At 47.5% G+C, this 13,330-nt stretch overlaps 1 protein-coding gene across 1 annotated transcript; it reads left to right on the forward strand.

Moving 5' to 3' along the window:
* Nucleotides 1–445: 445 nt before the first annotated feature.
* On the forward strand, nt 446–13,043 carry AQP3 (aquaporin 3 (Gill blood group)). Its single transcript, XM_066616591.1, has 6 exons — nt 446–553; nt 5,750–5,876; nt 7,874–8,011; nt 10,162–10,280; nt 10,990–11,207; nt 12,875–13,043. The coding sequence occupies exons 1-6, from the start codon at nt 446–448 to the stop codon at nt 13,041–13,043; spliced, it is 879 nt and encodes a 292-aa protein (XP_066472688.1).
* Nucleotides 13,044–13,330: the final 287 nt, after the last annotated feature.

A 13,330-nucleotide genomic window follows, 5' to 3' on the forward strand; every position in this document is an offset into this window, starting at 1 on the left:
GGTGCCGTCAGCAGCGAGAGAAGGACGGTGTGTGCCTCACGAGGGGTCTTTGGACTATGCCAGTCATGGCACACTAGGTGCTGCTGGGTGAGTTGAATCGAAGCGGCATGAACCCAGGCACCCTGCCTTAACTGGGCTGTGGCTGGAGTATATGTGAGTAATAGAATGAAGGGGGGGGAAGCAGCGAGCCAGCAAAACCGCCCACTCAGTCTTACGCTGTCAAGAAAGAAAGGAAAAAAAAGTGAAGTTGCACGTGGGGGAAGTCGATGGGGTGGAGTTACAGACTGCATGTTAGGGGAGGCGTATCCAGGCTCTCTCCATACATTTATAAGGCAAGGCAGGTTTGGGATTCTGATAAAGAGCTTCCCAGAGGCCAGGCTGAGGAGCTGAGAGGGACATTCCCTGATCTTTACCCCAAGCCCAGAAGCAGCAGAATCCCGACACAATGGGCAGGCAGGGGGATATCCTGGCATCCATTGGGCAGAGGCTGAGGATCAGGAACAGGCTCATTCGGCAGGCAATGGCAGAATGCCTGGGAACCCTGATCCTGGTGGTGAGTATCTTGGGAACGTGGCATTGAGGGGGGAAAGGGTTCTGGGTTGTTCGCTTGTGGAAGCGCTTGCTGTGCAAAATGTGGAGGAGGGTCCTGAATGCTGGCTTGGGGGCGATTTTTGTTTCTGCCCACACCCCCCTCTGCACACACATTCTCATGGGAGAAAAGTTACAGCACCCCCGGGAACTGCAGTAGGCAACCTGGGTGTCACTCTTGTCGCTGCCGGGTTCTGTTTGGGTGTGTGCCGCTGGCATCTGATCCTTGGAATTCGTCCTCATGATTTGTGACTGCAGCATTGCACTGGTGCAGGGGACATGTGTGTCCATCCCTGAACCTGTTGCTGTGGACTGTGCTTCTTGTCAGCCAGCCTACTCAGTGTGGGGCCACGGTTCTGGCACAGGAGGAGAACCAGGGGCACACTGTCCCGAGTTGCTCTACTGGTGTGATATTGAGGGTGGGATATTGAGGGTGCTGGAGCAGTAGAATAACTTACGTTTTGCATGTGCACTGGCCCCATGTGGCTGATCCATTCCCATTTGCCTCCTACTTGCCCAGCAGGCCACGCCAATTTTGAGTCGTTGCCCCTTGTTCTATCACTGCCAGGTACCCGGCTTTGTTCGTTGGAGCCAGAAGCAGGGCAGGGAATCAGCTTCTTAATCCTTTCCTCTCTTGGGCTCCCTTTGCTGTAACATCCAGACCATCCTTTGTGGTGGTGGCATCTGGAGGGCAGAGCGGAGGTGGAAGAACAGTCCAAAGCCAGCATCTGGGACGCTGCAAGCTGTGCTTCCTTTTCCTGCAGGTCTGCTTGTCGTTAGGACGGCCTGGCACTGCCTTCTAACGCAGAGGAAACCGTATATCTTCCCAGTCCCGCGCATCATCTCAGGAATATCTGTGCAGTTATTTGAAATATCTGTATAGTGAAATCAAAGCCAGCTTTGGATACTCTTTTAGGGCGTTTACAACACTCACACTGAGGTATCATATTATCAGATTCAAGGCCAAAGTTTGCAGAACTGCAGAAGATACTGGTTCTCCCCCAATTTAGCTCCCAAATAAGATACATTATGCTAGAGCAGGGGTGCCCAAACCTCGGCCCTGGGGCCACTTGCGGCCCTCGAGGACTCCCAATAAGGCCCTCTGAGAGCCCCCGTCTCCAATGAGCTCTGGCCCTCCGGAGACTCGCTGGAGCCTGTGCTGGCCCAACACAACTGCTCTCAGTGTGACGGCCAACTGTTCGACCTCTCATGTGAGCTGTGGGACAAGGGCTCCCTCCACTGCTTGCTGTTTCATGTCTGTGATGCAGCAGTGGCAGCAAAGGAAAGGCCAGTCTTGTTTTGTGCAAGGCCTTTTATAGGACACAGGCTATTGCAAGACCTTCATTCATTCATATAAGTTCCATCTCTAATGTATTAATTTATGTAAATTTATTCAAATTTGAAATGTAAATTAATTCTTTTTTTTTTCCTGGCCCCTTACGTGGTGTCAGATAGATGATGTGGCCCTCCTGCCAAAAAGTTTGGACACCCCTGTGCTAGAGGGAAAAACCATGTGCTAAATGTAGGCTGCACTCTTTGAAATTTCCATTGCTCCTGGCTGTGAGAGCTCTGGCTTCAGCTGATTGCCAGGAGCTGCCCCTCAGCTGCTGGGGTACTATGGAATGTTTATGAGCATTTTGAATGTTCAGAGGTTTCAAAACTCTTGGCACCCTAGACAGAGAGCCTCTGGGGTTCTGTTCTACTGGAGGTGCAGGTGCTAGGTTCCTGGAGGCCCTGGAGCTAAGCGCTGCACGGGGCCTCCATAGCTTCAGAGCGTAGGGTCCCTCTGCTCCCCCCAAACTTAATGGTAGCTGTTGGTGGCAACTCTTCTTGCTCTCCTCTCTGGCCAATGGAAGCATCTCTGAGAAGGGTCTCCAGAGGATACTCCCATCTGTCAATGGGAAGCTGGGCATGGCATGGGTCTTTTGGCGTACTCATGTCCCTGCGTGAGGGATCCGTGAGGCGGAGTAGGTCTGTTGGTAGGTGTGGCCCTCAGCCAGTGCCTGACCTGACTGATCTCCACTGCCACAGTTGGCTGATGGAAGTGGAAAGGAAGTAGGGAGCACTGTGGAAGTGATGTCCAGGTGCTAAAACCTGCCAAGAGTGGTATGTGAATGGTGCATGTGTGAATGTGAAAGGAGGGAGTCCAAACACATCCGAGGAACACAGAGCAGGGGTTCATGTTTTCGTTTGAATATTCAAGAAACCTGCTTTGTCAGTCAAGATTTTGTCAATTTTCCTGCTTTCTGTCACTAAAGACATGATGGGCAGTTTTTCCCCCTGTTCTTTTCCTATGGCTTTTCTTTTCCCTCACTTATTTTTCTGGGTTTTTTTTCTTTAATTTTTATTTTTCTTTCTTTTTTCCAGCCTTTCTTACCCAGGCGCTCATTAAAAGAAAGAAAAATCACAGCTATTTCTTCCAGCCATTCCCCTTCAAAGTTTAGAAGCCACAATCTTTCTCCAATGTGGATTTTTTGAGAAAATACAAGTATTTTACCAATCAGATAACATTAGTAGCTTCTCTGGTTCAGTCTTACTTGTGCCAAAGCACCGCCTACTGAAAAGAGCTAAACTATGCAACTACCAAGCCCGTTTCCAGTTGTCACTTCACTTTGGCAGTCACAAACTGTATGACTGTAACCAGCACTACCCTCCCACCCCACCCTGGCACCTTCTTGGTGCCAGGATTCTACCTTTTCTTACACTGTGTTTAAAAGGAAAGGTCTCCCAGTTGCCTGAATGCATTTCATGGTGAAAGAGTCTCATGTTTTGAGTCTCAGCTTCCTTTAAATGTCACTTTTTGTATATAGAGTTGGGTCCAGCTGCTTCTGATATATGGTCAGGTTCACTGATCTTGGCATACTAGATTAACTGGTATTTAGTGTTGTTTCTTATCAGTGGAATAAAGAAGGATAGTGAACAGATTATTCTTGATCATTCTTCAACACGCACACACACACAACTCTGAGGAAATGTAGAGATAGCCACAGATGAGATCTCTGTTAAATTTCGAGAACAGACAGGGCAAGTGGTCCAGAAGTTATGTGTAAAGAACATATTAGAGGTTTGAAGTTCTGATTATTTTGTTTTGTCCCCAGTTTGCACTGAGGTCCGCTGTTGGGTCTACTGTGGCTCATGCTGGATCCCTGTTTTAAGAGAGGTGTTCTGCCAGTCATGGGGCATTCAACTGCGATTCCCCTCACTTCATTGAGCAAACCTTCTCAGTCAAGCTTCTGCAGCTTGACAGTCTTGAGTATGACAAATGCTTTACTAAGGCACATTTTTTGTGGTTGTTCAAAGTAAATTTTGCAACCCGTTTGGCAGCTTTGAGTTTGCAGCAACCCCCAGTGCTGTGATTAAATGAGGTTTGCAAAAGGCTGCCTGGCTCCTGCCAACCTAATTATCTCAGCCTCCCTTTCAGCAAAGTTGTGTCTTGGGAAGATAACATTCTGGTTGAGTTAGTCTGACATAAAATGGCAAAGGTGTCCCCGCCTCCTGTACTGATTCAGAGATCACATTTGTTTAAAGTTCAAGGAACATAAGAACACGAGAAGAGCCCTGAGGAATCAGGTCCAAGAGGGCCGATAAGTCCTGAGTCCTGCAGCTGCCTCCGGGAAGCCCACAGGCTGGCTTCTCTCTCCCCACTGCTGCCCTGCAACTGGCATTCAGAGCCTGCTGGAGGACAAATAGCCCTTTAAAACTTTTTGTCCTCCAGGACAAGGTGTGAAAGAAACCTTGTGGGTTGAAGGAGGGGGAGGAAGACTTAAATTACAAAGCAAACACGCAGGGTTGCATAATGCATTGCCTGCACAAACAGAAGAGCTTTTCTACAAACCAACAGATACAAACCAACAGTTTATCCACAATGCTGGATACATTTATTAATTTAAAATAAATGCAATTGACATTCTACTCCAAGGCAGTGGCATAGACAGAGGGGGTGTAAAGCACTAAATTTTGCAGAGAGCCTCACCGCAGCATTCGCCCCTGTTTTGCTTCCCTGTTCAGAAAGGCTCCAAAGGGGAAGGAGAGGGGCTGCTTACATGCTGCGATGAGGCTCCCTGCAAAACTTAGTGCTTTCACCCCCCCTAGCTATGCCACTGCTCCAAGGTATATATTGTGTACCACAAAAGGTAGAATTGTGCACTCTGTATAATTTTATGTCAGTTCAAGTTCATTGTATTTCTTGCAGGCAACTAACTTTATGCTCAGCATTAGAAATCCAAGCTGGAAATTCTGCTGATTTGTGTGACTCATTTGTCAGTGGCGCATCTAGATTCTGTATCTCAAAGACCCTGCTGGCTGAGAAGTGCACAATGAATTCATTCATGTTTCATGCTCAGCTGTTTGACGGGACACTCTTGGTGGCAGATTTTAGATTTTTGTTGGGGCAAGAGATCAAAACTTCATATGGGTTCTGAGCTAATGGGTTCTGAGCATAAAGGATCAGGAGAGAGATTTTGGGGTGCTGGTGGACAGCTCGATTAAAGTGTTGACCCAGTGTGTGGAGGCTGTGAGAAAGGCCAGTTCCACGCTTGGGACCATTAAAAATTGAGACTGAAACGGACAATATTATAATGCTATTGTACCAATCCATGTTAAGGCTTGTCCTTGAGGAAGCTGGTGGGCCGCTGTGAGATACAGGAAGCTGGACTAGATAGGTCTGTGGCCTGATCCAGCAGACCTTTTCTTGTGCCCAAGCAACCAGAAGCAGCCATTTCTCAGTAGAATGCCTGGACCTATGAGGACCTGCCCAATGTGATCCATCAAACTGAACGCAAACCACCAGCCATGTATGAGTGAGTCTACCAGGAATTTGAAAAACTTCACAGTTTTGCTACCTTCTCAGAAGAAACATGGAAATATTTGGTTCCTGGCAGTTGTTCCTGGCAGCTGCATTCAGCTTGATGGTTCTTAAGTTGTGCAGGCCTGATTTTGTGAATATTTGGCATGTCACTGTGTCCTGGAAGTTTCTCCAATTGATTGCTGAGCAAGATGGTGAGTAGATATCTTGATGAGTCTTGGTGCACTCACAAAACCAGCTGCTCTACCCAGAGAAAGAAGATTTTCAGTAGCCTTCATAAAGTGAAGTCAACCCTTCCCCCTTGTCAGGAGAGTCCACCAAACCTGATTTGAACAATATTTTATGTTTTCCTTTCAGATGTTTGGTTGTGGATCTGTGGCTCAGATCGTACTCAGCAAAGGGTCTCATGGACACTTCCTGACTGTCAACCTGGCCTTTGGCTTTGCTGTGACCCTTGGAATTCTGATTGCTGGACAGGTCTCAGGTATGTCAGTGAGTGCAAGGCACACCTTTCTCCCACATGTGCACAGCAGACTGCTCCTGCTCTAGACCAGGGGTGCCCAAACCCCGGCCCTTGGGCCACATGTGGCCCTCGAGGCCTCTCAATGTGGCCCTCAGGGAGCCCCCAGTCTCCAATGAGCCTCTGGCCCTCCGGAGATTTGTTGGAGCCCACACTGGCCCGACACAGCTGCTCTCAGCTTAAGGGAGACTGTTTGACCTCTCACGTGAGCTGTGGGATGAGGGCTCCCTCCACTGCTTGCTGTTTCACAAATGTTCCCTTTCCTTGAGGAGACTTCTGTGACCACCCCACCCACAGAATGCAGTGCACACCCTGTTGGCATGGCTGCATTGGCGCCAGAATGTTGCTTAGGACTGGGCTGTTAATCAACCTGTAACAGGCTTTCAAAGCAACGTATGTTATTAAAAAAAACTACAGATAAATTATTTTTTTTAAAAACTGCCTCTGGGGCCGCTTGCACACTGTGATGAGGCTCCTTGCAAAACTTAGTGTTTTACTCCCCCTCTAGCTACACCAGTGGAGTGGAGACTTAGGGCCCAATCCTATCCAATTTTCCAGTGCCGGTGCAGCTGTGCCAATGTGTCATGCACTGCATCTTGTGGTGGGGCAGCAGTCACAGTGGTTCCCTTAAGGTATGGGAACATTTGGTCCCTTACCTTCGGGCTGCATTTCGGCTGCACTGGTGATGGAAAATTGGATAGGATTGGGCCCTTAGATGGAAGGCAAATTCTACCAACTTATCCTACCTAACTCTCCCTGTGAAGAATGCAGTGTTGTGTTTTTATTTTGTTGTCCCCATTTTCTCCCACCTCTGCAAATGAATCTACTTACACCTGCATCAGCTGCTTTGCTTTGTTGGCACAAGTCTGTTCGCAGAAGAAATGTGTAGTAGTTGGGGGCTCAGGTATTTGCCCCTTCCCACTGTGTTGCCCTTTGAGTCTTGACTATTGAATTCTGGTTTCACAGCATGTTGGTTGCTAATGGAATTGATTTGTTTAGGCTGCAACCTTATGCACACGTTTCTGAGAATAAACCCCACTGAACACAATGGGACTTACTTCTGAATAGACTAACTTAGGACTGCACTGTTACACAGATCAGAAGCAGGTTTTCTCGTGGGCCAAGAGATATGAGGGGGAAGATTCTGGGGGCTGTGCCAGGGTCAGCTGAAGCTATTGAATGGCTGAGGTAGCACATTGATCTGCCAACTCCACCCCCTTACCTGGCTCCTGCATTACCTCTTGAATCAAAGCAGGAAATGTGAAGCACACCAGGATTGCTGCCAGCAGTGCTCTTGGCTTAAAGAGCCTGCACAAAGGGAGGAGAAGCTCCTGCCACCACTAGATCCGTTTAAATCACCAGTGGATGAAAGGGAGGGAGCCAAGGACCAGCCGTCTTGCACCTTTCACTGTGTGGGCTCTTTGCACACAGCAGGCAGTGTAAGGTGCCCTGGGAGCTCCACTTCCTCCTCTGATCAGACAACCATGAAGAGGAAGGGGCTACTAAGTCTCCATTTGCAGAGGCAGAGTGGAGAGAGGTGGTGGGGGTCAGCTCACTGCCCCTCTGCTCAGGCCCCGATCCACTGCCCAGTGCAAATGTCCTCATTTGCACAATGGATGGGCTGGCCCTGGGTGGTGCTATATTTAAGAGAAGTGTGTAGTTAACTCATTACAATGCAATATATGAACCATGGCTGTGAAAACCAGAATTATATAAAAGAAGAGAAATAATTTAGCTTCAGGACACTCACTTTAGTTGCATAATGTAGGCAGATATGAGACTTCTGCTTTTGCATTACCTGCTGCAAACTTGTCTTGTTTCCAAGAGCCAGCTGTCGTTCTCAGTCTTGCTTTGGCAGTTGTGTCTTGGAGGATTGTGCTGTCAAGGGAATAACCTGCTGCCTTCTCCTTCTTAAGTGCCTTCGTACCCACCAAATGCCCTAACCGTGAGGTCTTTCACAGGTGCCCATTTGAATCCTGCTGTCACCTTTGCCATGTGCTTCATGGCCCGGGAGCCTTGGATCAAGTTGCCTGTGTATGCCTTGGCACAGACCATTGGAGCCTTCCTGGGAGCAGGCATTGTGTTCGGCTTGTACTTTGGTAAGTGAGTGAAACGCACGGGGTGGCTGTGTCTTCCCTGGCCCCTTTTCTTGGTTTTGTGTGTTAGGCTGCTGCTGGACTCTCCGTAGATCTGGACGGGAATGGATTTCTGTTTCCTAAAGTGGTCATGGGAAAATTAAGATTCCCATTTCCCAAAATAGGTCCAGAAATTCCCCCTCCAGTGCACTCTCTCTCTCTCTCTCTCTCTCTCTCTCCCCCCCCCCCCAACACACACACTCCCAGGATTGCTACAAGAGCCCCTGGAGTCAATGGGCACAGTCTATTGAGGAATTCTCCAGGCCACTGAAATTAAGGGATTGTGGCCAAGCCCCTGTTCATTTTGGGGGAGGGGGAGCTTTGTGGGATAACTTCCTCTTGCATTGTAACTTGTCATTCTAAGGAAGTAACCTTTTCAGTCCATTCGATAGAAATAGGATCTATCATGGTCTACATGGTTTCTTCACCCATGCTCTGGGCCAGGGTATCTTAGGGACCGCCTACTTCCGTACAATCTGGCTCGTCCTCTTAGGTCATCAGAGAAGGCCTTTTTACAAGTGCTGCTGCCTAGGGAGGTATGGGGCGGTGGCAAGAAATAGGGCCTTCTCAGTAGTGGCACCAACACTATGGAACTCCCTTCCCCCTGACTTAAGAATGGCTCCCTCTCTTGAGACCTTTCGGCGAGGCCTGAAGACCCTTCTGTTTAAACAAGCCTTCTGAGTTCATGACCTTTTTAACATCTTTTTTTAACATCTTTTCTACATCTCTTAGTATTTTTTACAGGCCTGATTCCTATGATCTGCTGCTCTATGCTCCTTTTACCTGATTTTTTTATCAGATTACTGTTTTTATGATATTTGTATAATATGTTAATGTTTTTATCTGTTTTTTAATATTATGTTTTAATCTGCTTTTAACCTATTGTAAGCCGCCCTGGGTCCCTTTGGGGAGAAGGGCGGGGTATAAAGTTTATTATTATTATTATTATTATTATTATTATTATTATTATTATTATTATTATTATTATTCAGGGAGTCCCTGATTTTACACATTGATATCCTAACCCCCTTTCCTGGTCTTGATCCCCCAACCCAGGTCTAAGCAGACTTGCACCAGTGATGGAACTGATGCAGGTCCAAGTAGAGTTGGCAGGCCAGCACAAGCTTACCTTGGGGAAAGGGAACTAATGTTCCCTTGTCCCAAGGTCAAAATGCCCCCATGGGATTCAGTGGGTGTCATGTTGAAGCTGCTGTATTGCTGCATAGGGAGAAGTAGGATTGGGATGAAAAGCTAACTTTTCTTGCCAACAATGCCAGGAAAGGGTTACATGTTTATTGAGGTTAAATGAGCAGCACTGAGCAGTTGCAATAATTTTCTGGTGTTTATGATCTACTTGTTGTAACTGAATGAGAAATTTACTGGATACAGCAATAAAGAGAGTCAATCATACATCCATGCCTGTGGCATAATCTTTATACGAGAGTAAGCTGAACTGATCAAATAATTACACCCATCAGGTTGTTAGCTCAGGGTGTGCACCCACTAGGTCAGCTGGTGTCTGTGTGCTGCCACCTTGAGGAAGCCTCCATGACTGCCCTCTCACTGCAGGATGTAGCGCACACCTCACTGGCACAGCTGCATCAGCGCTAGAAAGTTGGATAGGACTGGGTCCCAAGGCTGAATTCCTATACTTATTTACCTAGGAGAAAAGTCCCATTAAGTTCAATGGGCCTACTTCTGAGGAGAGATGCCTAGAATTGTGCTGTAAATTGCACAGTCCCTTCTCTGGTCTGTTGGAGCTTCTGCTCCCTACAAGGGGGAGAGAAAAGGAATGGCATTTATACCTTGTTCACGGGATCTGTAAGGAAGAGAAGAAGGAAAGGACAAGTGCGAAGGGGAAGCACCAGGAATCTTCTTGATTGTTAGGCCCCACTTGTTTGGAGTGGGTGCTCTTCCTCAAGTGTACTAATAAAGCCAGCCAATATTTTGCACTATCTCATTTCTACAGAACAGCCAGAAACTGTAGGTAGCACTGTTGGTTCACAAGAAAAGGCCAAGTGGGGTGATTCATTTACTGGGACCAGCTAAAAGATTACAAAGAGGTGAACATAAGAACATATTCTGATCAAGCCCTGGTTTGTTTTCTACTCTAGATGCCATTTGGGCCTTTGGTAATAACCAGCTCTTCGTAGTTGGCCCTAACGGCACTGCAGGCATTTTTGCCACCTATCCATCAGGACACTTGAACTCCGTGAATGGATTCTTTGACCAGGTAAGAGATGGAGATGTGGGGTAATGTATTTCAAAGCTAGCCTCTTGTCTGACCCACGACCCCCTCCCCTGCATCCAAATCTGAATTATTCCTTTGAATTAGCCATTCTGGGACAATTGGCTCCTCTGGGGAAATGGATTCCTGGTTCCAGTCACATAGCTAGAGGGGATGCAAAGCACTAAGTTTTGCAGGGAGCCTCACCTCACTGCAGCATGCAAGCAGCCCCTCCCATTCAGAGCCATTGGGGGGGGCGGGGAAGGAGGCATTTGCCTCTTCTCTGGGTCTTCTGTGGCATTTGCCTCCATTTTGCACCCCCCCCACCCAGAATGGCTCTGAAGGGGAGGGGTTGCTTGCACTCTGCAGTGAGGTTTCCTGCAAAACTTAGTGCTTTGCCCTCCCTCTAGCTACACCACTGCCTGGTTTAGGGTTAGTTTACTTCTGAATAGCAGTTGCTGCAGAAAAGAATATCAAGAGAGGTTAGAAGTCTCCATGCCAGAAACATCTGATCTCCCAGTCCCTACTATGGGAAACCGGATCTAATGGGCTCACCTTGATCTGATCAAACAGAGCTCTGCTTGTGTTTTAATGTTCGATTTCTAAATTGGCAGGCTAACATTGTGCTTGACTGTTATAAAAATTCAACATAGACATTTGTGGGGGGGGAACAATCGGTTTCTAATCATGTCTTCCTTTTGTTTTCCCCTTTCAGTTTATTGGCACTGCAGCTTTGCTGGTGTGCATTTTGGCCATTGTGGATCCATACAACAACCCAGTCCCCAAAGGCTTGGAGGCTTTCACCATTGGCTTTGTGATCTTGGTGATTGGAACATCCATGGGCTTCAACTCTGGATATGCTGTCAACCCAGCCCGAGACTTTGGTCCTCGTCTCTTCACCTCCATTGCTGGCTGGGGCACCGAGGTTTTCACGTAGGTGTCTTCTCTAGGCAACTCTCAAGGGTTCAGAGAGTGGTCTCTCCCAGCCCAAGTGAACTGGGGTTTTTTAAACCCGGGATCTTCTGCACACAAGCCTGTGTTCTTTCATGAGCATGCCTCATGAGTAAATGTTTTTAATGCAGACAGTAGGACCAGTATTTATATTTAAGTGTGAGTTTGCATTAATGGATAATGAACTCAGAATGGAGCTTTGGCTTGTGATTGTCTCTGGATTGTACCATTAATGTTACCAAGACTCTAGACTAATCTCTAGACTAATCTAGAGATATTCAAACTTGTCTAGGCTGTAGACTAGACTAGAGAATATCACAGAGTCTAGAGATATTCAGAGAAAGGAGAGTAAGTAAATGTCAAAGTCTCAAGATTCAGATCAAGACACAGTTCTGTTCTGTGCCTAGATGTTATCGCAGAGCAATTTGTTGGAAGCAAGCCTCCTGTTCACCTCACAAGAGATGTTCTTCTGAGAGCAATACAGTCTATGGCAACTCATGTGTTAGTGGTATGTAGGTGAAGGGAGAGTTCTAGGAGTGCTGCATGGAGCATAGTTGAAGAACTCCAAAGTTTCCCAAATGTCTCATAGTGCGGGGAAGACACTTTTTCCTGAATTAAAAGTGGAGGCACACTTCTCTTTACCAAGTCTTAGAAGAATCTACACCCCCCCCCCATGTTTCTGTGTGAGGACCCAATCTTGTCCAATTTTCCAGCACAAATGCAGGTAAGGGAACAAATGTTCCCATACTTTAAGGAGGCCTCTATGACTACCTTCCCATCACAGGATGTCGTGCATGCCCCACTGGCACTGCTGCACGGCACTGGAAAATTGGGTAGGATTGGGCCCAGAGTCACTGAACAGATCTGGGGGCAGTGGAGGCTTCTGAGGACATCACAGCAGAATGGTGATTCACACAGTAGGCAGACTCTTCTGAAGAAGGGTAGTCTGGGCTTGCAGGAGCTTGAAAATGTGTGCTCAGTGCTCAGAAGGGTGGGGGGTGGAAAGGGAGCAAGGTTCATGGAAGAACTGAGCAGAATGTCTATGCTCACCTCTCTCCCATTGGAATCAATGGGCCGTCAAGGTGCTTCAGTTTGGCTGCACCTGTCTTTCCATGCTTTTCTTCTCATGGCACAATGACCTCTATGGTGATGTCACTTCTGGCTTAGGGGTTTTGTGGTTCTGTTTCTAGGGCACTGCCGGTGGACAACGGCCGGGTCAGACAATTCGTTACTACAGGCAGTTGCCCTAGAAACAGAACCACAGAACCCAGAACGGTTTTCCAGCTATTTTCAACTGCTGTGCTTCAAACTCCCACGGCACATCTGTGGGCCTTTTATGGTTGAAAATTGCTGGTCTACAGTGTGAACCAAGAATAGTCCAAGTGACCAAGAAGAAAAAGGCACAAGAGAAAAGCAGAGGTTTCAGAAGGTTTCAGCAAAATAAAAAGGAAAACTTAGAGATGTTGAGTGATGGCTAAGAGAACCTCCCAACTGCCTTGTTGAATCGGACTGAAGTGGGCTCCACAGCAGCAGACCAGTTGCTTCCGGGAAGCCCACAAACAAGGCATAAGGGGACACACATATGTGTAGATCGAGGCCCCCAGGACTCCAATCTCATGCTCTCTTTTTCTTGTACTTGCCTTTTACAGGGCTGGCAGGTACTGGTGGTGGATTCCGGTTGTTGCCCCTTTCCTTGGAGCCATTGCCGGTGTGCTGGTCTACCAGCTAATGATTGGATGCCATGATGATCCGCCTCGTGAATCTTCTGAAGAGGAAACTGTCAAGCTGTCCAACGTGAAGCATAGGGACAGTGTTTGAGGCGGCTGGGAAAAGCCCCTGGCTCTCCGTGTGCCTACGGACAATTTGTTTTTTTAAAGGACTGAAATAACCAAAGAAGAAGAGAACAAGAGAGTCAGACAAGAGGAATCCCTCCATCTTTTGTATACTCTCGATATATTTGTTTTATTAAGATGCTGATGAGGCTGTACAGCCCCTTACACTGTGGTACCCTCATTCCCTCTGCCCTGGGGAACAGCATTGTAAATTGATGAGCACAAGAATGGCCATTTTGCAACTCGGGTCCTAAGCCTTTTCTTTGCTGACCA

This window comes from Tiliqua scincoides, chromosome 2 (genome assembly GCF_035046505.1).
Source record: "Tiliqua scincoides isolate rTilSci1 chromosome 2, rTilSci1.hap2, whole genome shotgun sequence".
In the NCBI taxonomy this organism is placed as follows: Eukaryota; Metazoa; Chordata; class Lepidosauria; order Squamata; family Scincidae; genus Tiliqua; species Tiliqua scincoides.

Bases quoted from the DNA above. Each gene is read 5' to 3' on its own strand.
- AQP3 (XM_066616591.1), top strand. From the start codon at position 446: ATGGGCAGGCAGGGGGATATCCTGGCATCCATTGGGCAGAGGCTGAGG. The intron at 554-5,749 runs GTGAGTATCTTG...TTTTCCTTTCAG, and splicing joins TGGGAACCCTGATCCTGGTG to ATGTTTGGTTGTGGATCTGT. The intron at 8,012-10,161 runs GTAAGTGAGTGA...TTTCTACTCTAG, and splicing joins TGTGTTCGGCTTGTACTTTG to ATGCCATTTGGGCCTTTGGT.